The 24,854-nt window shown below is 39.3% G+C and overlaps 2 protein-coding genes across 5 annotated transcripts; both read left to right on the plus strand.

Annotated features, from left to right (window-relative positions):
- The first annotated feature begins 50 nt into the window (after positions 1-50).
- On the plus strand, positions 51-10,347 carry znf366 (zinc finger protein 366). Of its 4 annotated transcripts, none has more exons than XM_026186191.2 (7): positions 51-191; positions 3,604-4,635; positions 5,002-5,169; positions 5,486-5,636; positions 6,111-6,302; positions 8,752-8,926; positions 9,022-10,347. In XM_026186191.2, exons 1-7 carry the CDS (start codon positions 118-120, stop codon positions 9,693-9,695), a joined length of 2,466 nt encoding a protein of 821 aa, XP_026041976.2. In that variant the 5' UTR covers positions 51-117; the 3' UTR covers positions 9,696-10,347. The 4 variants fall into 4 exon arrangements, with proteins under 4 accessions (XP_026041976.2, XP_026041978.2, XP_080165420.1 ...); XM_026186193.2 differs by having other exon boundaries at positions 137-283; XM_080309294.1 differs by lacking the exon at positions 51-191 and adding an exon at positions 1,641-1,804.
- Positions 10,348-14,410: 4,063 nt separating this feature from the next.
- On the plus strand, positions 14,411-24,430 carry mrps27 (mitochondrial ribosomal protein S27). Its single transcript, XM_026188594.2, has 11 exons — positions 14,411-14,557; positions 14,821-14,898; positions 16,205-16,275; positions 16,369-16,427; positions 16,916-17,030; positions 17,537-17,615; positions 19,558-19,673; positions 19,892-19,994; positions 20,129-20,271; positions 22,059-22,220; positions 23,968-24,430. The coding sequence occupies exons 1-11, from the start codon at positions 14,470-14,472 to the stop codon at positions 24,214-24,216; spliced, it is 1,263 nt and encodes a 420-aa protein (XP_026044379.1). The 5' UTR covers positions 14,411-14,469; the 3' UTR covers positions 24,217-24,430.
- Positions 24,431-24,854: the final 424 nt, after the last annotated feature.

Here is a 24,854-nt window from a genome sequence, read left to right on the forward strand (position 1 = left end):
AAGGCACTAGGCTTGTTGACTTCCTCTCCCCTCCCTTCCTTCCTTCTCTCCGAAGGTACTCATCTGAAAAATGAGAACAAAGTGATTGTTCCTGTTCTCTTTCTTAAGTCAGTTCAAATGCTATCCGTGGACAGGCGGCTCATTGTCAGGAGAGTTGCAGTGCGAGCAGGAGGGAGAGAAGAGAGGCACAGGTACAGCAGCAGCTACTGCAGCAGCACTTCAGCCCCAGCATCACAGAGAAAATACACACACACACACACACACACTCTGCTACACTCAACTGGTAAGTTACACACGCAGACATATGCTGCAACCGCACACAGCACACACTTACATGGCACTGACTGGCACATGAGGAGGGGCTTCGGGTCTAATGGATTGTTTGGAATGCGTGGTGTGGCGAGGACAGGCTGGGGTCTCTGCACAGAGCAACTTAACTAAGAGTAGTGAAGAGGATAAAAGAGCAGGACAATGTCCAGGAGAGACCCAAAACTTCAGCAGGCGTCTAGGGCTCTTTGAAAATCCTGGAAAGAGGCAGAAAAATCCAGTTTTTGCATTTGGCATCTTGTTGTTGTTGTTGTTTTTTTTATTCCTGTAGATTGATTTTTATGAATTTCCATCCATGTATCTGAGAAAGGGAAATTTACTGGTAGAAATGTGTCATTTTAATGTTTTTCCAGAAGTAAAATGCTAATTATTTGTTGAGGTGGATTTAAATGTCAAAGTTTCACTGGTTTTCATTTCATCGTCACATTAGCTTTTATGACGTTTGTGTTGTAAGAATGCATGCAAAGCTGGATGCAGATGTTGAGCTGAAATACTTAGAAAGCTGATCCTTGATTTGAGATCAACATTTGCTTTCAATTCATCAGTTAAAATGTTTGTCAAGCAAAAATGCCAAAATGTGATGGAATTACAACCTCCACATTACGAGCTTCTGCTATTTTTTTCTTTGACTTGCGTTACTACAATTTTTTTAGTTTTTGCCAGAAAAAATGAGAAAATGTAAGACGTCTCCTTAAATTTCTGGAAACTGTAGCAGGTGTTTTCTTAAAATTTGATACTCATAAATTGAAGCCTTGGGTATTTTTAAAATGTTTACATTTTAAAAGCCAACAGGTATGTAACCTGTGACAGACATGAAGTGGAAACTGTAGTCATGCAAGCAGTGGACTGGTACAGGTCTCAGCAGTTTCTCACTGATAAGCACTACAGTGTTAACAGGAATAGAATTAATCTGCACCACTATTTTAAATGTCATGCAGAAGTAAGATAGTTCCCCTCTGACTATCTTCATCTTTACATCCATTACAATCATCTATTCTATATTTCTATATCATACAGATGCAAACTGCAGTTTTGTGATTTTGCTTAAGTGAACTCCAGTAAAGTTTTGGCTATCAGTCCAAAAAAGAAAAAGAAAAAAAAGAAGGATGAAGAGCACAGAGAAAAAGAGATGGAGAAGCGAAAAGGGGCCAGGAGGTAGAGGCGAACTTCTCACAGATAACTTCCTAATTTCAGACAAGGAGAAGATCTGTGAGAAACGAAGAAGTGAAAGGTTTCAGGTTGAAACCTGAAAGGTGTGGGTGTCAACGCCACACCGTGCATGCGTGTGTGTGTCCGCTTGCATTCCTTTCCTCAGGAATCTTCAGAGAAGTGGTTTCATGTCATAAATAGAAACAGGACACAGTTTCATTTGATGCACTTTTGTCAAGTCTTTCTCCAAATGTTACAACTGGAAATATATGTAAGCAGTGGTGGAAAGTAAACACATGCAAGAACTGAACTTGAAAGCAAATGTAAGGTATTTATAGTTTATTTACTTCCTTATTTGTATAGATTTTATTTGACAGCTACTTGCTATTTTTCAAATTAAGAATTAAAATAAATGCATATGATGGAAAGTATATTACTGATTTTCAAACCAGTCATTCACAGTGTATTATTTTGCAAAATGGCAATGCCCCTCATAGATATGAGTTCCTGCTTAAGATTTCTGAGGTTTAACCAGCTTGTTTTTGCACCACGTTGTTTTTTGCTAAATCCTTTCTTCACCTTTATGATGTTTTCCCCCATCAATGTCAAGAAAGCATGATAAGATGGATGCATTTTTTGTGTAGTCAGTAGCAGTTATTTCTGATTGTGTCATTCTTATAAAGAGTGTATAAAGAGTCCCATTAAATACGTGTTAATGTGTGAAACATTTAAAACTAGTGGATACTGGGGACAAATGTAATATATATTTTTTAAAAACATTTTCCTCACAGGCTAATTGAAATACACTTGTCATCTCCTGATAAACAAAACACAAATGTGCACCAACTAATAGTACAACTGATATCTTGTCAATAATGGGAACAGGGCTAAAATACCTATTTTAATGCAAGAAACCAGAGTTTTACAACTGAGCCCTTGATGGGGGAAATAGTAACAGAAGAGGGTGGAAAATGTAACACTGAAAAAATACATCATACTAACTGGGTAAATCTCAAACAGAAGCAATCTTCAAAGTAATCACCTTACTAACTAAAAATGTTCAGCCTTTGTACTTTCAAATTTATTTTGATATCAGGCAATCTGTGCATTCAAGGCAAACATCTCTTTTGATTTTCCCAGCAACATTGGCGACTATTCCAGAACCAACTAGATTTTGATTCTGTGAACTGAGTTAAAAGTACATTTAACTCAAATGCACAGACGATACGATGACAGAACAATTTCTAACCTGACATACATTAATAGACATCATAGATATTAATAGATCCTACCAATAATAACACAAAAGGATCATGTGAAGAACATATTAATATATTTATTTAAAAGGACCAGAAGTGAAATATATAAAAAATGTATGTGTATGATATAATGCATGACACATGTATTGCACAAACAAACTGACACTTTCTTTCTGTCAGTAGTTCGACTAATATTGTCATTTTAATGTAGTTTAGTCAAATATTTCTATTTTCTCATCACCCTTGTCATCACCACAGACAGACATAGTGCCTGCAATTGTAAATGTTACAAGTATCACTGATGTCACACCAATGTTGCTGACTTGCATTCTACTGTGGTTGGCGACATTGATATTAGTACTGGTTGTTCGTGTTAGTTTCTAAGATATAGCGAGGACAGAACAGATGCAAGTCTAAATGCACATTATTTGAAGGCAGCAGAAGAAAATACATGTAATCACTCGAAGATGGTTCTGGTTTCAGGACTTGCTTCGTGTTACTGTTACTCTTCTTTAAACCAGTCAATTCCTGACTTTTACTCTTGTAAATTCCTGAAAGAAAATTCATTTTATACTGGATAAAGTATTGGGATAGTTTTTGATGCTTCAGTTTTTCTGTGTGATTATGATGAAACTGTCAGGCTCACTCAAAAGTTAAAAGGAAAACTTCAAAGATCCACATTTTATATGAAGAACTAAAAAGCCCTTTATTTTTATGTCATGTCTTGCTTGCCTTCTGCATCATCAAGTGAGCTTTGTAAGCTCACAAGTAGTTTTAACAGACTCCCTCTAGTAAAAGATTTGATTAAATACTTTCTTCCCTGTTGTTACTGGAGATATTTAACAACTTCTTTTCCTTTTTCATGCAGAAAGAAGATGGAAAAAGATAGAGTAAGCATCTCACCGCGAAGAAGTCCTCCCCTCCGAGAAGAGCTAAGACAAACATCTCAGCGCAGTTTCTACCTAAGCCCAGCTCCGCTCTTTATTCAGCCCCCCAAATTTTCTCCAGCTAGATATCCCAGCATATCACCCACCAGAGATGCCTACAGTGCTTTTAGTCCACCTCTTTTCTTTCCCATGCTTGGCCCCAGTTACACCCTCAAAGAAGGATCCCAAAAACGCAAAAGGACTCCCTTAAAAGTAGATGGCCATGAGGGAGGTGAATCTCCTGAGAAGGAGGCAGAAGAGGCAGAAGAAAGCCGCAGTAAGAAGACAGTGGACCTGCCACACATTCCCTTTTCCCTCCCACCTCGTCCGTTTCCGTCTCCATCTCCAAAACCCATCCCTGGCATGATCGAGCTCAACAGCCTGCAGCTTCAACACAGACCTCCAGATGTGAATTTTCCTGTGCAGGTAAAACAGGAGCCACTCAGTCCTTCCCCCATCTGGCCACCCTCTCCTCTGCTTCTTCACCCGCCCTACTTCCCACCTCTCCACCACAGCCTTCTCCCTTACCCCTTCTTTATGCCTGGCCCTATCATGCACCACCCCCCTGGTGGTTTCTACCCCAGAGAGGACCTCCGCCCCAGTCATAGCGCCCGTGAAGGAGCTCCTCGAAGTGGTACGAGCAGCGCTGAGAAGCTCGGTCTCAATGTTCACGTAGATGACAGCTACTATGTGGACGTTGGCGGAGACCAGAAGAGATGGAAGTGTCGAATGTGTGAGAAGTCCTACACATCCAAGTATAACCTGGTCACACACATCCTGGGTCACAACGGCATCAAACCACACGGATGTCACCTGTGTGGGAAGCTATTTAAGCAGCTGAGCCACCTGCATACACACCTACTCACACACCAGGGAATGAGGCCCCACAAGTGCCAGGTGTGCCACAAGGCCTTCACCCAGACCAGCCACCTGAAGAGACACATGATGCAGCACAGTGACGTGAAGCCATACAGGTAAATTATTTTTACATACAATATGTCAAAGAGGTAGCCATCGTGATGTTGAGTATCTTGGCAGTCACCATCTTGGTGTTCTGAAGCTGGAGGTAATGAATAAGGGGTGAAACCAAACAGATGTCGATCGCAAGCTAACCCAAATCACCTTAGCAGTTGAGTTCCCTTCCCCTTAGACTTCCATACAGTTGGACTATTTGTCAGCCTGTGGAGTGGCCTCCTGTGTAGAATTAGGCTTATAATCTACTTTTTACCAGCTTTACACCAGTTTTAATTTCATTTCCACTCATTCCAATATATTGCATAGAGTTTCTGCTGTTTAATGCCTAGATTTCCTGCTCATTCACACTTTTTCTGCACCTCCAGCTGCAGTGTGTGTGGTCGAGGTTTCGCTTATCCCAGCGAGCTTCGAGCCCACGAGCTGAAGCATGAAAAAGGTCAAGAGAATGTATGTGTGGAGTGTGGTCTAGACTTCCCCACACTGGCACAGCTAAAGAGGCACCTGACCGTCCACCGAGGTCCCACATTGTACAGGTGAGCTCATTTCCTTCCTTTCATATTCTTATGTTCATATTCTTGTTATTGTTTAAAGTAAGCAGTTAGTTGGCTTAGCACAGCAGCTCAAGCTCCACCCATTGGGGACATCCACTAATTCTTTCCAAGAAATAGATTTTTTTTTTTTTAATTTTAAATGAGGCTAACCTCTTGCTGGCTATGGCCTCAGATTTTCTGCGCAATATTAATTATTCGTGGAACTCCTGGCACAAAAGTGTATTTTTATATATGCATTTCCCACATTGTTGAGACATTCCAGCAGGCTAACTGCAAATGTTGGTTGCTGTGTGTGCAGGTGTACAGAGTGCCAGAAGACTTTCCAGTATCCCAGTCAGCTTCAGAACCACATGATGAAACACAAAGACATCAGACCGTATATCTGCAGTGAGTGTGGGATGGAGTTCATCCAGTCGCACCACCTGAAACAGCACACGCTCACTCATAAAGTAGGTGGTTTATGAGGATTAAAAAATGAAATTTGAAAGTTTTTTTTCTCTCTTGTTTTTTAATGGCATCCAAGAATTATCAGCTTGCCCAGTTTACATTTTGGATAGTAAAAATGTCAGCCATGAAGCAGTTTCCTCTTGAATTTTGACTGAAGCTACTTTTAACTGCTTAACATCCAGTTTTTATTCTTTAGTAGCATTAGAGTTTAGACAAACCACCTTTATACACGTCCTGTATTAGCATGCCCAAGCTCTAAAATGCACAACTTATTGTTTATACCATTATATTTACAACTGTAGCAGCGATAGTTTCATCAAATAGATATTTTATATTTCGTAAATAAATGTAAATGCATTTCCACTGGCACTGCCTGGCATATTTGTTATCAGGGGACGATCTGGCCTCTCTAAAGCAAACCAGAAGAATGACTCGTCTTTCTCACACCACTACTTCCACGTTATCTTGTTCTTCAGGGGGTGAAGGAGCACAAGTGTCGCATCTGTGGTCGTGAATTCACCCTGTTGGCCAACATGAAGCGTCACGTCCTCATCCACACCAACATTCGGGCCTACCAGTGCCACATGTGCTTTAAGAGTTTCGTCCAGAAACAGACTCTAAAGGCTCACATGATCGTCCACTCGGACATCAAGCCCTATAAATGCAAGGTTGGTCGAGTTTGGCATGTGAGATGTGGCTCTTTCTTTTGGCCTTCTGTACAGCAAATTTCCCAAAGGTTCACGTGTTCGAATGACAAAGCACGTTAGTGGCCTCAGTAAGTATGACTCATGTCTGCGCTGTCAGGTGATCTCATTATGGAGTGACAAAGTCCATAGGAGAAGAAGAATATAAATTTGTAATTTAACTTACATGACATGACATCTCCCTGGCCTGTCAAAACCTGCTCTGTATTCAGTTAGTAACTGGAGGTGTTGGAGGTCAGTATGGCACATTTTGTGTCCATATGTGCGTCCATGAAGTCGGAATCAATTATTTCATTTAAATGAGATTTTTTAATTATAGAGATACTCTTATTTTTTCCTGAAGTATAGAAAAATTACCCACAGAAAAAAGTCACTCCCCTCAGCAGGAAAACCACAGAACTGGCAACCCAAGTGAAGACAGGATTATCAGTATGACAAAAAACTAGCACTTTCCTGCCCTATCACAACAAAATCGAGCCACAGTGTTTCTACACCATATGACTGAGCTAGTTTCCAGCAGTGTTCCTCTAAAGGGCAAACTGGTAAAAGTGTAACATCACATTTGTAGGATATCATTATGAAATTGCTGTTAGCAACCACTAAACCACAGTTTAGGCCTCCAACAAAAAGAGAAAATGAAGCAAAACAGTTTGCCAGGTATGTCTGAAAGCAGTAAAATCCATCTACTGTGACTTATAAAGTTTAATATTTATCTTATCACACTGAAATGTAATCCCATGTAGCAAAGGGCTTGATGTGGAACATTTTTGGGGGGTAGAGTGAGGATAGCTATTTCCACTCTTCTTGCTAAGCTAAGTTAATGAGCTAGACACGTGTGTAATGGACAAAATGTTATTTTATTATTACATTTACAGCAATACACAAATCATGACATCATAAATGGGCCTTAAAAACATAAAACAGCTGTTAGAAAAATGCAAGCTGTAAAACATATATATTTATTTACATATGAAGCAAATACATACTTTCACTGGTAATCAGTAGAAGGCACGAACTGTAGTAAGATGAGAAGCAGCAGGTCATTGTTAGCTACAGGTCTGGTTGCTATTTCAGTTTCATTTTATGCCTTTAATACTCACTTATTTTACTATAAGGAGTAAATAAAGGCATCTAAAATGCAAGTGTCTCCCTTTTTGCAAGATACACAAACCAAGTCTTGATAATCACAGCCAGGAACTAGGCTTGTAATTTGTAGTGGCAGCTGCTGTTAAAGAATTTGTCTGTTTTGACCTTGGTTTTTGGTACAACTTGAGGACTGAGACGATGACCAGATAGCAGAGAGGCTTATGGGAGTGGGAGCCTCCTTGTCCATAGGAAGGATATCGCCGCACAAACTGCCTCTCTAACAATGGCCCGTTGGCCTCCCCGGAGAACAAGCCCCGCAAATAGATTTCATCTCGCTTTCTCTGCTGCTGGAGGCAGCTTCCTGTTTTCTCACGGTCCTCTTGGACAGTTTACAGTCCCTCTCTCCTCCTGAAGGAAAGGACCACCCTTATAAAAAAGAATGCAGAGGAAGGACAGCACAGGAGTTGCCCTTCCCTGTTCTCCTCCTGGCCCTGTCTCAGTGTTGCTTCCTCTCTCTCTCTCTCTCTCTCTCTGTCTTTTTCTTTCTGTTTTTCTTGTGTGTGTGTGTCCTTGCTTGTGTGTGAGGGGGGAAGACAGAGAGGAAATGAGGAAAATAACTATAGAAGGAGGGAGAAAGAATGTGTGTATGTATGCATGTCTGAAAGACTTCGCATTCATTCATGATTACGTGTAAACTCTGCAACTCAGCATCTGAGAAAATTAGTCATCTAACAAAGGAGATCTGGTAGAGAGAAAAATAACAGGTAATTAGGGCTTGCCTGTTATTGTTGGATGTGGACACAGTGTTTACTCACTGATGAAAAGCTAGAGTATCACCTTTAATACTCGATTCTTACACTTTGAATTTGAATCTGAGAAATATGCTTTGTTTTTAATCACTCCATTCATCTGACCACTGCAGCTGTTACAAATGAGCTTAAAATATTATTTTTATTGCAGATAGTTTATAAGGTTTGTAAGGTATTAATGCTTGTGCGTGTTTATATTATTCAAATTGTAGCAAAAATTCGAATTCAGAATTTTACATTGTATTGATAACATGTAAATTTTAATACAAAAATATCTTGGCCTTTTCACTTTTCAAGCCAGAAAATTGGCAACTGGATGGGTTGTTAACATAATATTCACTTATTTTTTTTAATGACTTGAAATAAAAGCAAGAGATTAAAATGTACTTACCTGAGAAACCTTGCGAATGATTCAGGATGCATAGCTTATGCATCACTGTTAATAATGTGTCAAATTAAACCCGAGGTCTTAATGAGTTCCTAATATCTGGACATGTATTCTCTCTCTTCTCTTTCAGCTTTGTGGGAAAGAATTCAACAGGATGCACAACCTAATGGGCCACATGCATCTCCACTCAGACAGCAAACCCTTCAAATGCCTATACTGCCAGAGCAAGTTCACACTGAAGGGGAACCTCACCAGACATATGAAGGTTAAACATGGTGTCATGGACAGAGGCCTGGATGAGAGACGTAAGTGTGCACACACTGCTGATGATGTATATTGTTTATGTATTTTAGTAAAATTTGTTGTGAAATGTAACTTTTTTTTCTCCCTGTGATTTCAGTATTTAGGCAAAGAGGGCGTTTCTGTCTGACCACCCCGATGGACCTCCTCACCCACTTCAGCCAAGAGGAACCGTTTGACCTCTCCCAGAAACCCCCGGGTCTGCCCAGCCTCCGTCTCTCCCAGTCTGATGGTGAGAGCGTCCCGGGAAGCTCCTGTCAGGAGGAGGAGGATGAGGAGAGTTTGTACAGAAGGAGCCAGTACAGCCCTGAAGTAGACCACCACGAGGAAGCAGGTGCTCAGTACATCCCTGAGCTGGAGGAAAGAAGGCAGGGATCCCCTGGTGAACCGAGGGAAGGCAAGAGACAGAAACAGCAGAAGTACCAGGAAAGTTTAGAGGATGAGACGTTTGAGAGGGAGTCAGTAGCAGAAGGTCAATCTAAAGTTCCCAGAGGTAACAAGGTGCAGCTATTGGAGTCCGAGACATCCTATGAATCAGATGCAGAATTAGGTGAGCAGGTGTGCCGCCAAAAAATGGTCCGTAGACAGTCATATGAATATGACTCAGAAGAAGAAGAAGCACATCAGCTAGAGCTAGATGAACCAAAACAAAGAAAAGAAAAGTTGGATAACTTTCACAAGGCCATCGATGTGGAAGAGACAAACAAATACGAGCGCATTGCTCAAAGAGTTTACGGGTCAAACGGTGAAGAAGACAAACATGAAGAAAAGTGAGTCAAAGACTCAGAAGATAATTAAATGTGTAGCATTGTTTCTTGTTTAAAACTAAGTGGTTGTTTTGGAGGGCAACGACAATATGCATGCTTCCAAACATCTCTGATTAGGGAAGGGTGGTGAGTAGCAGCGAATGAACTTGTTGTTTATTACCAGAGCAAAAAAATCAAGAATAACTACAAGCTGTGAAGAATATTGCATGTAAAAAACATATCAAATTATCATTAATAGTGACTGACAGAAGCTTTGGCTGGAAACGTGCGATGTAAATAAAATGCAAACAGATATTTAATGTTTTAGTTTTTTACAAATCATTTTGAAATGTTGCTTAAATATGTAACTCTGGTTTGACTCAGAATCTAATCTGTGATATTAAAATTTTAAGTGTTACTGATCACACCATTGTACATGCTCTACTCTTGTTTGTGTGATATTGTTCTAAAAGTCAGCAAAAAACTGGATGAAAAATGTTTTTGACAGACACAATTGAAAAAAAAAAGCTAAAATGATTTTGTTTTTTTACATTCTATGTCTCGATTGTTTTTTATGCACATGCTCTTTTTTGGAGATATTTCTGTGTTTTATTGCAATGTTGGTGATCTGAATATGATTCTGATGAATAAATACTGAAATAAAAGCTTGAATACACAAACTTGATGCTTTTTCTCACTAAATGCCTTATAAACATCGCTGCAAATGTCTTTACAGCATATGAGCCTAGATGCTAAATTTCGATTCTCTCCGTCTCGCACATACCGAGCGAGAAATGATTGCTGCGAGTTTCAGAAAGCTTGCCTCTATCCTCCTGCTTCTCTTTCAAAGCAGAGGAAGAGGAAGAGAAAACACCTCTCCCCTTCTCTCTTTTAGGTTGTGATCAAACAGCAGTGACGGACACAGTGGGTGTCCCAGACAAAGGCTTCATATGTCTGTATGACTCAGAATAAAGCATTGTTTCTCCTTGTTGCAGAAGTCTCACTGAAAATAGAAATACTACATGAAAAAATGTTGTACAATGCGCTGTGTGGGATAACTCGCACTTAAGATTGCTGGATTATAAAGAAATGAGCAAAATGTGACTATAAACATTACTTACTATGCTTCAGTCCACAGTATGTGCTGTGGGCTACATCTCATATAATCATGCCAGTTCAGGTAAACAGTCATTTCTTGTCAGATGAAATGCAGAACAGCAGCTTCTCTATTTTGACCAGCGACGACCACCGTGTCCAAAAGAGCGAAACTGCAAACAGTTTGAGGAAGTTCTCACATCCTCCTCTTCTTTCCTTTCCTCACCTACATGTTTCAGTCCCAGCCACTTGCCTGAAGAGAAACCACAGAGAGTCGGCCGTATCACCATCTCCTGTTCACAGTTAGCTCCTCTTTATCTAATCTCCTCTGAAAAAGCATGTTGATCACGTTGAGTCCATCACTTTTTCGTGAACTGAAACTTGAGAGACAATGAGAAGCCAAAGATGAATCAGACACAGGGGAGAACAGGTAAATACGTCTCGGGTGGGAAAATGAATCTCGTGGTTAAAAACAAAAAAACAGCTCGAGCTCTGTGAAAACACTGACCATAAGCATCATGCCATCAGTGGTTACTCAGAGACATTCAAATCACACAACCTTTGTGCTATGCTCTATAAACTGAAGAAGAAAGTAGTTGACCAACAGGAATAACCCTCTAAACCAGGGATGGCAAACTCATTTTAGCTTGAGGGTCGCATTCAGCCTACTTCTGTTGCGGGCTGGAAGAGTGAAACTGCACTTCCTGTCAGTGTTCAGTGTTCACGTCTCAGTTTTTCTACAAGACAAATGTGTAAAATTATATAATAGAATTTAAGTGTTTTCGCAGGTCTTTGCAATCAGGGAACAAAGAAAATATTCATTCTAATTAACACACATAGAAAATTATTCAGGGCAGCGCTGTGGTCCGGCACTATCACCTCCCAGCAAGAAGGTCCTGAGTTTGACTCCACCACCAGGCCGGGGCCTTTCTGTGTGGACTTTGCATGTTTTTGTCTGGGTACTCTGGCTTCCTCTCACAGTCTGAAGGCATGCAGTTAGTGGGGTTAGGTTAATTTGTGATTCTAATGCACTCATAGGTGTGAATGTGAGTGCAAATGGTTATCTTTCTCTCTGTGTTAGCCAGGCTAACTGTCCAGGGTGGACACCGCCTCTCAGCCTATGGTAGTTGGGATAGGCTGCAGTGCTCCCCTCCCCCCATGACCCTGATAAGGATAATCCTATTCCCATTTTTCCAAAACGCTGCTTTACCCAAACCATACTGTAGGTTGTGCTAGGGTTGTCATCTGTCTTAAGTCCAATAAATTATTGTTATGATGTTTTCTGTTTCATAATACTGTGATTAAAAAGTTGAGTCAAGGACTGTTTCGGAAAACATTTTGTAACTCAAATGGCTGATAATGACAACAGTTTAAAAGTCTTGGAAAGAAAATTCAACTAAACTTGTGAAAAAATAGGAGTCACAACACTTGGCTGGAAAGTTGGGCTGTATATTACAGCGCGGTTCATGTCCTGCTATCCTGTTTCATCCGGAATGTATTTGAATACTGTTATATAAGCAGGCAAATTACAGCAAGCCGTTTTGGGTTTTTTTGTAGGTTTTTTTTACACAATAAATGTTTTCGAAATCATGCACATTCAAGAAGGAACTCAGGATGAGTTGATAACTAGACTGAGGATTGGTATCTTGTAACTTTTTATAATGTGGCTAAAATTGTTTCTCCTTTTAGAGATTCTTATAATTGTCTCATTGTGTAATGTACATTTATTTAATGTCTTAAATACAAATTAAATAAAATTCAGACTATCACGCTGCTCATCCTAGCTATCCTTATATGATAAATTTATCCATTATATTTTGCAGACACATACTATTGGTCAAGCATGCATGTGTTCAATGACAGTTCACATCTATTGCATAAAAAGCCTCCCTACAAAATGCTTTGTCATTCCCTGTATAATGCAGTTCTTTTATCACATCGCACCAACCTGCACCAACGTCCTCTAACACTATGGATGAGAAATAAAAAAGGGAAGCAGCAAGGGGCTGCCCGTAAGCAAGATCCTGAAAACAAATACTTCTGATTTTTTTTTCATCTCTAAACCACAAACATACCTTTTTTTAACATGATGAGAGAAGTGTGGGTTTTAAAACGTGATTTTCAATAAAGGTTCTGTAGACTTTGTATGGCCTTTTGCATAATGGCAAAACAGAAAGGCACAAGATGATATCAGAAATCCCAGTAATGGAACTGAATGGTACACTTCTTGTTTACTTGTAGTGACTACACTGTAATGCATCTCAGGTACAAATTTCCTGTTTTGCTGGTCACTGAGAAAATGAGATGGTGCTAAAATTCTTCCATGTTTTGTTTAACAGAGTGGTCCCACCCTAGTCTCAACCTGTCACCTCCTTTGACCCACAGCCAAGGAGCTAACTGTAATAATAGCTGAGGGCTGTCCTCCTGCAGCTGAACAAAAATACTGGCTGACAAACACAGAGGTGACGGGGGCAACAGCTTTTTACGGACAAATTAATGCACATTTAGGTAAACAAAGTGAGACAACTCAACTCCACATTTATGTCCAACTTCCTGCTTAATTTTGGTGGTTTGCTAGTATTTTTGGGGCTGCCTGCAGTCTAATGAACATGAGAGGACAGATCTAGTAAGCCCTATTGAAAAGCTTGATGAAGCAGTGGTGCTCAATAACTAGCAATGGACCTCTTCATGGCTTTATGTGCAACACAGCATGGCAAAGTGAAGCTCCTTCACTTTTACAGCTGTGTGTGTTTTCCTGTTCTGTCTCTTTCTTATATGAACAGTGCCCTCTATTGTCAAAGAGCAGGTTCTTCTCAAGTATTTCACTCTCGCTTGCAACATAGAATATTATTTATGTTTAACAGATTTTGGGAGTGACCAAAAGTAGCTTCTCTTTCATTTTGATGTGACTTTAATTACCAAAGCCAATCAAGAAATATGTAAACAAATGAATCCAAAAAATCCCAAAAATGTCAAAAATAGAATATAAACTAATATTAATGAATTACACATACATCACACCAAATGTAACAAGCTGCAAAGTATTATAGTTTATTATTTAAAGATAGATAGATAGATAGATAGATAGATAGATAGATAGATAGATAGATAGATAGATAGATAGATAGATAGATAGATAGATAGATAGATAGATAGATAGATAGATAGATAGATAGATAGATAGATAGATCGATAGATCAACTATTTGTTGGTTAAATAAAAACGTTTTCAAGTTATTTTGATCAGAAAATGTTTATCGCTTTTCATCTACACGTAGAAGCTGATACCAAAGTGGAAGTTAGCAACCTTGTGGTGAAACTTGTGGTTAGTAGGCTGGAAGTGTGTATTCTCTACATTATCTGCAAGTCATTCCTGATAAATTTCAGGAAATTAAAACATTTCCTGTAAAGTATTTTGTTGCTTGGTGCACACAGCAAGGTAGAACAGTAAAAATTATTAGATTAAGTTAAATTAAATATCAATAATATCTCATTTTAACTTCATTAATAATTCATTGACTCATAAACATGTACGAATTGTGTTTATAAATAAGTTTTAAGTTTTAATTTGTTTTTATAGGTAGCAACAAAAAACAAAACAAACAACAACAACAAAAACCAAACCAAAAACTTTTCTGCTTTCCTGTTGTCACTTTTGGTATAATCCACTTTTGCCGGTCATCAAACTCCCCCGGCGCCTGCCACGACATGGTATCGTCTAATATGGCAGCCTCCGTGTTGAAGCGATGTGCGACTGCTGCTGTCAAAGTTAAAAGTTTATCTCCGTCTCTTTCAGGTAGACACATCATGCATTTGGTTAAGACTCAATATAGAGTATGATTTAATTTTAGTTTCATGTTTAACGTCTATTTTTTGTTTTTTTTTTACGGTCAATATTTGAATGTTCATAGAGGTGGAGCTAAATGCCCTCAGTTCATGGTAACGTTAGCTAACAACATGAAGCTAAACTAACCGGCATTTGAGTTTTCCTGTAATTTTAAAGCCATGAGCAACTCATTTCCCCAAATATTTGACTGATGTGTGCATTTCTCTTCACAGCCCGACGATGGTTGCTTTCAGCGGCTTACACAGACAGCAAAATGTGGGAGGCGAGAGAGAAAGATCCTCAGAACCTGGGTAAGAGTTAAATCTCCACATTACACAGTACATAATGAAAAGACAAGCAAACAAAGGGCTTGTCAAGATTTGGATCATTATCCAGGGAAACGTAACATTTTTCCACCAAGTCAAGAAGTGTCAAACTAATATAGCAATACGACTGACTATAATGCCCTTAATTCCAAATAATTATTAAAGCATTAATAGTTTATTACCTTTAATAAACTGTTTAAAAAACAGATCATAAGCAGCCTGAGATGTGTAAAGAAACGTAAGTGCCACTTCCACTAAACATGGCACTACATTCAGTTTACTGCACTTACAGTGCAGTGGTTGTTATTATTGTTTATTTATTTTTTCGACCCCTACACATTCACACATGCTCACTCTCAATTGGGGCAGCTTGAGGTTCAGTATCTTGCCCAAGGTTTCTTCAATGTGAATGGAGGAGTTATGAAGTCAGCCACTGACCTTCCAGTTAGAGTGGGTAGAGTGTGTAGGATACTATCTTCTGTGGCTCAGGAGCAGGTTGGCTTCAATATGGATGGACAGGATTAGAAATGAGTACATCAGAGAGACAACTCCAATCAAGCAGTTTAGAGACTTTAGGTTGGATATGTAAAAAGAGTAGATAGTGAATATATTAGACACATGATGTTGAGGAAGGAGCTGCCAGGCAGGAGAAAAAGTGCAGACCCCAGAGAAGGTTGATGGGTGTAGTGATGGAGGGCAATCAGAGGGTTGGTGTGACAGAGGAGGAAGTTAAGTATAGGGTGAGTTAAGTATAAGTATAGGGTGAGATGAAGGCAGATTATCCATTGTTGTGGCCCCCAAAGGGAACACCAGAAAATCCCCCCCCCCCCCCATCCATCCAGTAACCCATAGTTGTACAAATATAGAATATTATTCTAGTACAGTAAATTAGTTTGTCTTGGGAGAATTATTAAAAAAGAGAATTTTTTTTCTGGAAATATTTACACCATTTGATGCTCATTGCAGAAGTCCAGCATCAAATACTACTGTGTTTACACTTCATCAACACAGGGTGGCAGTGTAGCACTGCAGCCTCATGGTGTTACAGACGAAATTTACCTGCTTCACAAAGTGTACATAATTTATACTCGTAGTTTAACAAAGTTTAAATACAATTTAATTAGATATTACCGAAGTTGTGAAAAGTTGTAAATCACCATAATAAAACTCATATATTAAAAAAACAAAAACAAAAAACGTGTCAGCAATTTATTCTACTCTGGAAAGCTTATTCTCTAGTTTATTTTACTATAATTCTGGTATTTTTTTTAAATCCTTCTTAAACTTGCAGCTGTACTCGCCAACACTATGGACAGGACATATGACAGGAATCTCCCTGTTAGCTCTCTGATTATGTCACGGGTAAGCTGCATCTACATTAAATGGACCATATTTAGTTTTTTTATTTATTTGCTGTAAACTTGATTTTTCATGGCACACTGTTTTCTGTTTCAGTTTGTGGACAACATATCATCCCGGGAAGAAATTGATCAAGCAGAGTACTACCTTTATAAGTAATCAGATATCATTTTTACATCTCCTGCATCTGTGCCAAATGTCTGCTGCTGCTTTTGGTTTTTGTGGTACCAGTCTGTGTGTTTTTGTTGGACTGAACTGTCTGTTTGGTTTGTCTGTTTTGGTTTATATTCAGTCACATGCTCTTCTTTGTTCGGGGCAACTCCAGACCTTTCCTGTTTACTCCTTCCTCTGGAATCTGCACCCATTCTTGTGATGGCAAGATTTAGTGTGTTTCCCAACTGCACTCTAGTTCAGGGCACATTCATTTTCATAATCGGGAAACACTGAACGAATTTAGATGTGCTTCTGCTGATATATTCTTATTCCTATCTCTGATTTCCAGGATAAAGTTGTGGTTCAGCAGCTGAAACTGTTTACCGTATATTTGTCATGTGATTTCCTCTCTTCCTCTTGTTGTTGTGTTTGTATCTATTTCTATTTTAAAGCATGTGAAACAACTTTTTTTTCCGTAAATTTCTTTAAGGTTTCGTCACAGTCCAAACTGTTGGTACCTGCGAGACTGGACCATTCACGGCTGGATCAGACAGTGTCTAAAACATGGGGCTAGAGATAAGGCCTTGCACACACTTAAAAACAAGGTACACTATAATATTCACTCAGTTTATTCTTTGGGAAATAAACTACGCTGAGAGCACTGTTTGGGTCTTGCATATGAACCTTATATCAATGATCGGAGAGGAAATCTGATCAAGGCTGTCATCATGAGACAGCACAGACTCATTGTGAAGCACTGAGGCGTGTTTTCAAACCGATCTGACCAGCACAAATAATGTTAAACGGTTAAATGGTTGACATTTTCAGCCCAGCGCTTTTTTTCAGTTCCTGAATGCGTTATAGTATCTGAGCATCCCTGAATTACTCCAGAAACAGATGTCAGGTAGCCAGTGACGCGTTTACAGTGAGGTAAAAGCGATCACGGCTGTAGTTGTTTTGATTGGCGGCATACAACTCTGACGCAAGAGCTTTCATTGTCACTAATGCACTGAGAAGCAGTCTTATTGCTGCATGTGATATACACCTTCATCATTAAATAATGTAGAAAAAAATTGATGTTTTTCCATGATGCTCTGATCTCTGTGTGCAGATCCAGTATGGAATATTCCCAGATGACTTCACCTTCAATCTCCTCATGGATTCCTTCATTAAGGATGCAGACTTTAAAAGTAAGACTTAGTTTAAAAATCATTTTTCATTTAACCTTTGGGAAGCATAAGCACCACACAGACTGCAAGGCCAACCCCTTGCAGGTTTCCAAGCACATTCTTGTTTGCTTGAAATGTTCAAATCACCAAAATCGGATTTCAACATTTCTTTCCTTGTTTGTAAAAGACGGGGGTAAAGGGAAGCTTGTTGTTTCTATTTATTTATGTTTTCTATAATAACATTAGACCGTAAATAATTGTCTTGCAGAGCCGCTGTTTCAGTTGAATGTGAAAGTTTTGATTCCATTCGCTAAAAGTGCTTATATGCTGCAAAGTTTCAAAACAGTAGCTCAGATCTGATGTTGCTGAATTACTTTTTAGGTTTCGTCTGTTAGTTTCCTTTATTAGTGGTTTACAAATGTCGCTATTGTGACGTAGCTCAACAGTTTACAGCCTTGCCAGATGAACTCTCAATGCCCCGTCATGTTTTGTACAACAAGTGATTTGGATTAAAACCGGGTGGGCGCATAGAACTAATTTTGGGTGGTTTTGGATCTTTTGCCATTAAAAGAAAATTACAGTGTCCTTAATTATATACTCATCCACGACACTCCAGTTGATGGTTGGCAAATTCTATGTAAAGGACTATATAGTGAGCTAATGGCCAGCCAAGATTTAACTTAGTTAACAGTGCCTAGAAAAAGAATTTGCACAATAAAACACAACGCATCAAAAATCAGCTAAAAGAATCAATGTCCTGCGAATATGCTGAGTGTAATTAATAAATAGTAGTTAATAAATACTTTGGGGAACTTCATGTTTCAATACATTGCTGTCATACACCTTGCTTTCATTTTGCAAGTTGTATGACACCTTGTTTGTGTCATTTCGCTTTATGCACAGTTTACAATATACTATAGACCACTGGTTTTATGCTCCTTTTTCTGGGATACCAGGATTCTCTGCTATACAGGACATAATCATAGTGCAGATTTGGACACCATTGTAAAATGGTGAACTCACCAAATACTGGTAGTTTATCATACAGCTTCTTCTCACTTCCAAGAGTTTATGGCGCAGAGTATGGCAGCCTCATCGCGAGCTCCCCCAAGCAACAGCTGGTTTTAGTGTTTAATTTTCCTTTTCCTTTATTTTTTCTCCCATTCTTATATTTTGCTTGTTCTTATGTTATTGTATTGTATTTTGCTCACCCCTGTTGCTTGTGAAGCTTGGACACAAGACTTTCACTCGCATGTGCTGTACCAGTGTACCCGCACATGTGATGTGACAATAAAAGTATCATTTATTTAACAAAAACTAAGTGCAGTGTAAGTTTTAGATTTCTCCTAGCAACCCAAACAACTCAAACTTATTTTTTCTTGTTTTTTGTACTTAACTTGTCATGAACATTAACATTTAGCATGCTGAGGCCTGCAGATTCTGAGATGTAGCTCTTGGGTTTCTCTGAGCATTGCACAGTGTTCGCTTGGGGTGAGGCTCCTGAGAAGTTTGGCACCTGTCTTGATGGTTTTTCACAAGTAATTAATCTTTTGTGTGAACTGGCAGAGTTCAGATTGTTTGGAAATGGCCATATAAGCCTTCTCAGATTGATGGACAACAGCAAGTCTTCTCTGAGATCAGTGCTGATGTCTTTTCTGTGTGGCATTCTGTTAACACATATCTGAATGAACTGCCAAATCCTCTTTTTTTTTTCATCTCTAGACCAAAAAATATAGAGGCGGTCACACATATAATCAAATAGTTGTGTGCATTTGATTATGAGTACCTGGCTGCTACTTATCCCCTTAGTTCTTATGTAAGCAGTAAGAGTTTACTCAGTTTTTCACACACAAGCTTACTCCTTCCAGATTATGAAACTTCTGTAATATAAAAAATGTTTGTCATATAGAGATATTGGGAAATGTTATCTGAGAATGTTTGTTTGTTTTTTATAATTGTTCAGGTGCGTGTTCTGTGGTTGAAGAGGTGATGCTTCAGGAGGCTTTTGATCTTCCCTCCACTCAGATCCTGTCTCTGTATGCTCTGGGCAGTTACCTAGCAACCAGACCACAACTTGCTGTGAGTGAATCAGCAGCTCTGAAGGTGTTTAGGACAGCTGATGACTCTAGAATATTCTTATGACTGGAAATTGCAAAATCAATTTCCTGTGATTCAAAAAGGGGCATCTTAGGGGGTTTCATTCTAAACTTTTATACATTTTTGTAAAAAGAGATGCCCGATGCTAATTAACATGTTGCAGTAGAAGTAATAAAACACTTGTTCTTTGCTGCGATCAGGTGTCAGAAGAACGGGCTCTGGGGGCATCGCTGCTTATCTGTGGACAGAAGCAAGACAACACCATTGGCCTCAGTGCTCAGCTGCTTGGCAATGCTTTCCTCGGTAAGTGCTTGAGTTTCTTTTCTTGCATTATTTTAAGTAATTTTTTTTGCTGTGATTGATAGTTTTGTTTTTTCTCCTGTAGCCTTTCATTATGCCACTTGTCTCATTTGTTTTCCTCCTTCTTCATCATCCAGGCAAGGTAGAAAATTTAAAGGGCATACATGCCGTCTTCAAAGGGATGCCTCTCTTCTGGGGTCGAGGATATCTGGGCAGAGCGCTGGCCATTATGGAGAGAGTGGCTGCTGCTTCTAGTGATGTCAAACTGTCCAAAGATACAGTAAGGGCAAACAAATCGTGCTTCATTTTGTGTGTTTTGTGTTAGGGTTGAACAACAAATTCCATTTTTTCCTGACTGGTGTTTCTTAGTATATTCACAGAAAAGTTTGTGCAGCTTGTTCTGGAAGAGACTTTAAAACCACAGATGATAGAAAGAAGTGAGATGAAGGACACATTGCAGCCTCTTATTGTACAGATTTGTACCTGAGCAGCAAAACATAAGGTGCACAGCTGACACCAACTCATAACTAAAGCAAATCTCCTTTTTTTTCAGTTTCTCTGTGCAAGTGGCAAGTTAAGTCCAAAAATACCAAATGCTATTTCCTTTGAGCACAAGGCCCAAAAAAGGAACTGAAATGGACTTGATGAGTTGATGACAACTGATTTAGTTGTTCAGTTGCCTAACCCTTGTACGTATCCTGTCTTACATAAGTATATCCTCAGACTAGAGACGCTTTCCTGCAGTATTGACATGGTGCAACTTCTTTATTTTAAAGATCTTCTTCATTTATACAGTTAATTTCACAATTTAATTGGGTATTAATAGGGCTTGTGCAGTTCAGTTCAGCACATCTAAATTAATTACTGGCGCTTTTCTGGCCCTCATAGAAATTGGGAGCAGAGGATGTGGTGTTTTTATTGTTTTTCTCTGGGAGTTCTGGATTCTCCCACCTTCAAAAATAAGCTAGGTCCATGCTGATAATGTCATCTGAGGACACTCTTCTTTTTATGTCAGTTGTATCGATCCCTGAATTGGTGTCTGAGCCAGCACTCACCTCATTAAGCGTCTCAGGGTAACGCACAATTTGCAAACATATTTAAATATCAAAATCAGTAATGAGAGAGCAAAAACATTGAACATTGCAACCCCAGATATCCTTGATTATGTCCCATGTGTCTCTGATTAACTTTACAAAAGGTACCAATGATGGCATACATTATTCTTTCATATAGGCAGAAAAATATCAGTAAGACAACTGCTGCGTAATACAACACAAACGTTCTGTGCTCAAGCAAATGCACAATATGCTAGAACTGTTTATAGTTATATAGTTCATAACAAACAACTATCCGAGCCGTACCAGACAGCATTGCTCTTTGTTCTCATTTGGGCGCCTGATATCAGCCCCCTAACTGTGGGTTTGATGTCAAACGGATGTATTTCTTAACGTGTTCATTTGCTGTTGTAAAATGAGCGTGGATTAAACTGCGTGCAGCATTGCAAATAGTCCACAGGCTGCTTATTACTTTCCAGGTAGGCTGCTTGGCACAGACAGCATTGTGTGACACACACGCTGTCATGATTTTGCAATTTTTACATATATGCGCAGGCTGTAGCATCTCTAATCCGCTCTCTGCTGTCCAGTTCAATAGTACAGCTTTGTCTGCATCTAATGAGATTTTGAAGAGCCTGGAGCTCTGAGGTTGTCTTTGACAATCACTGCAACAGAAAGTGAACAGCCTGCGTCACACAGCAGCACAGCAATAACGTAGACAGAGAAGATAACGCCATAGGACAGAGAGGAAGTATTACATCTCAATGAAGGTGCTGCTGCCTCAGGTCACAGTTAATCTTACTTCTTCCTAAGATTAAGAGGTGACTTGTCAAGTAAGGTGTATAACCCTGCGTCATTAAATGTCTGGCCTGTTTTCATTCCAGTAAGAGACTTTACTTGCATAATGTAATTTTCAGCAAAAAGACCAGAAAACAGTTGTTTCAGAACATGCTTCATTACAAAATTTTATCTTTCTGCATAAATAACATTAATTTTTGTGATTATTTTTCAGCTGGGATATGTGAATGACTTGCTCCACGACCTGCCTTTGACCTCAGAGTCAGACTCTTCTGGAGAAGAGTCAGGAGGTGAAGAGGACAAGAAAGAAAACACTGTAGATGAAGACGATCAGGCCGAAGCTGCTAAGCTACCCGAGTATGTCAAGAAATTCAAGGTGGGTCTTTGTTTGTACTTAAAGCTCAAATTTGCATCAAATGTAATTATAGGGGCATGCTGGTAAAAACGAGGTTATAACTTAGAAGTCAAGCTGCTGTGAGCAGCATGCTTTGTTTTTTTTAAGGGACAGATTAAAATATAATTCTAAGGCAAGAGGTGGGGCGGAAGTATGTTTTCCCTCCCATTTGTCCATCTTTCAGCAAGATTACACAACAACCACCAAGCTGAAACCTGATGGAAAGGTGTAGCCTAGACAAAGGAAAGACCCATTAAAAATTTGATGTGGATCCAAAAATGCAAAATACCCTGTTGGGTTATAGGATACGCTTTCTGACTGCGCTCTAGTTTAAAAAGTTTCCCCTTTGCAAACAGCATAAGATGGGTTTTTTTTGACTGTCAGAAGTGCTTTTCTCCATTCTGCCTACTGTCTTGTATTACCACTGAACTGATAATAAAATAAAAATAATAAAATTATTATTTTCCACTTATTTTTGAATAAGTGGACTGTTAATTAGGGATTCTTACATTTGTAGTTACGTTGTTGATTCTCTAAACGATAATTTATATATATATATTTTTCTCTTTAAATTAAAGCAAAGCTTCTGTTTGCATTTGTCGTTGCTCACTAAGGTGTAGTGGGCATGTTCTTGAGACCATGCTGAAAACATTTCCTTCCTCATAGAACATTTTCTTCCAAATTTTCCCAGCTGGCATTCTTCTTCTTCTTTGTTGGCTTTGTAGATCCATTAACGTTCCTGAAACATAACTACCACCTGTAGATCAGCGGACCAGTGTAAAAGCCTTAGCTGGGATGTGGATTTTATCAGCTGCGTGCATCAGGGTTTATAATGCTTCCTGGTGCACCTACAGGAGAACAAAGAAAACAGAGTCCAGTTTGCTGTAAAGGGGTGGTCAGAGCTTCTTTTTGCAAATCCAGATGTTGAGCTTTGACTTTCAGTACATTCTGATATCAAATGCTGTAGAATATGTGCACACACATAATTACTATTGGATACATGAAATATCTGCACCTGCCAGTGTTTTTATCAAATAGCTGAATCTGAATCATTATTGAATTCATTTTCTGCACTATGCATCCTGACATGCGCTGTATGTATCCACATAAAACCAGGTTTAATTTTTCAGTCTTTATTTTCTATTTATTTTAAACTCATAGATGTCAACTTATTGTTGTGTGTGTAGTAATGATGCAAATGGATATGCACTTATACCACAATCATAAATGATTGACCTTCTGAATAAAAGTAGGTAGGCTTACAGAGAAACTTTGATCCCAATACATATGGCATTATTGCCACAGGGTAAAGATAAATTTCACTGGCTGACAGGCCAGGTGCCCCCTATAGGCATGTGTGTGGCTGCATCCAGAGGGGGATTTCCCCTCATGGCCAAAATGTTTGCTGGATGAAAATTTGGAACAAAATAGCTGCAACTGTTTATTTGACGTATGCGCATCATAAAAAAACAAACTACATTTGGTCATAGATTTAAGGGATATTTCAGACCACGAAGCTAAGATAATAAACACTGGAATTATTGGAAAGTCCGGTTGTTCTTGAATGCATCATATCTTGACTGTTTTTCTGTGCAGCCATGATTCTCGGTGTGCGTCACATATTGGAAGTGACTTTTCTGGGTCACAGGGTTTCACCCAAGTCATTTAAATGAAGTGATGAGATCATTCCTTTGTGCTTTCAACTTTTTTTGTTGCCCTGCCTCTCCAGGAATTGAGCAGTCAGCTGGAGTCTCAGGGTAAAGTAGAGTCAACCTCTTTCCAGGATTTAGTGACTGCTCTGGCCCAGCAGAACCTGGCTGCTGCCGAGACACCGGACCTCGAGCAGTATGAGAGCCGGGTGCAGGCCTGGGAGGCCGAGAAGAGGCAGCTGATCCAGAGAGAGAAGGAGATGAGGGAAAAGGCTGAGCAGGAGAAACAGGAGCGATTAGCTGCCATGGCTGCAGCTCAGCAGGTGTAGAAACGTTTTACATGGAGCCAACTGTGACTCACTGAACTGTCCGTCGAGTACGTACTTTAAAATGTGTATACTTGTGAGTGTATTATTATCATTGCACCGGATTCTGTCACTTATTACTTTTGTATATATCAGTTATTGTGTTGTGGCTCTGTTTTTATATAATAGAGCTAATATAAATAGGCTGTCAAAATAAAACACACTTTCAGTTCTATCACATATTTGTATTTCACATTTATTGTTTGTCTGTCGTGGACTATGGGATGATATCATCACTGGAACTTATGCTCACATCAATTGTTCAGCCCGATCGTAGGGTGACCTCATGTAAGCAAAAAGATGGAAAAGCTAGGGAAAGAGCGTCCCATCACATCCTCCCACTCCTTTTCCTCTTTGCCTGCAGTCGTCTTTGTCACATGTTTGTGTGTTTTTTGTGTGCGCACGTCTGTCAAAAGCATCTTGGGGAGTTTTTTCTCACGGGCCACATTACACAAGATATTTGCTGATAGCAAATCTAGAGAAAAACAAATTATTTGCCTAGAAAGGAATGCAGTTTTGACCAGAAACCTTTCCGTTCACATGAAAAAGCCAATAATGTTGTATAGCTCCTGATAAATGTAAGACCAGACAAAGTGCACATC

This window comes from Astatotilapia calliptera, chromosome 12 (genome assembly GCF_964374335.1).
Source record: "Astatotilapia calliptera chromosome 12, fAstCal68.1, whole genome shotgun sequence".
NCBI lineage: Eukaryota > Metazoa > Chordata > Actinopteri > Cichliformes > Cichlidae > Astatotilapia > Astatotilapia calliptera.

What these genes read in the sequence shown, in the direction of transcription:
- znf366 (XM_026186191.2), top strand. Translation starts at nt 118, where the DNA reads ATGCTATCCGTGGACAGGCGGCTCATTGTCAGGAGAGTTGCAGTGCGA. An exon ending in AGTGACGTGAAGCCATACAG is followed by an intron (nt 4,636 to 5,001) that starts GTAAATTATTTT and finishes CTGCACCTCCAG; the next exon opens with CTGCAGTGTGTGTGGTCGAG. An exon ending in CAGAGGCCTGGATGAGAGAC is followed by an intron (nt 8,927 to 9,021) that starts GTAAGTGTGCAC and finishes CTGTGATTTCAG; the next exon opens with TATTTAGGCAAAGAGGGCGT.
- mrps27 (XM_026188594.2), top strand. Translation starts at nt 14,470, where the DNA reads ATGGTATCGTCTAATATGGCAGCCTCCGTGTTGAAGCGATGTGCGACT. An exon ending in TGCACACACTTAAAAACAAG is followed by an intron (nt 17,031 to 17,536) that starts GTACACTATAAT and finishes CTCTGTGTGCAG; the next exon opens with ATCCAGTATGGAATATTCCC. An exon ending in TAAGGATGCAGACTTTAAAA is followed by an intron (nt 17,616 to 19,557) that starts GTAAGACTTAGT and finishes ATAATTGTTCAG; the next exon opens with GTGCGTGTTCTGTGGTTGAA.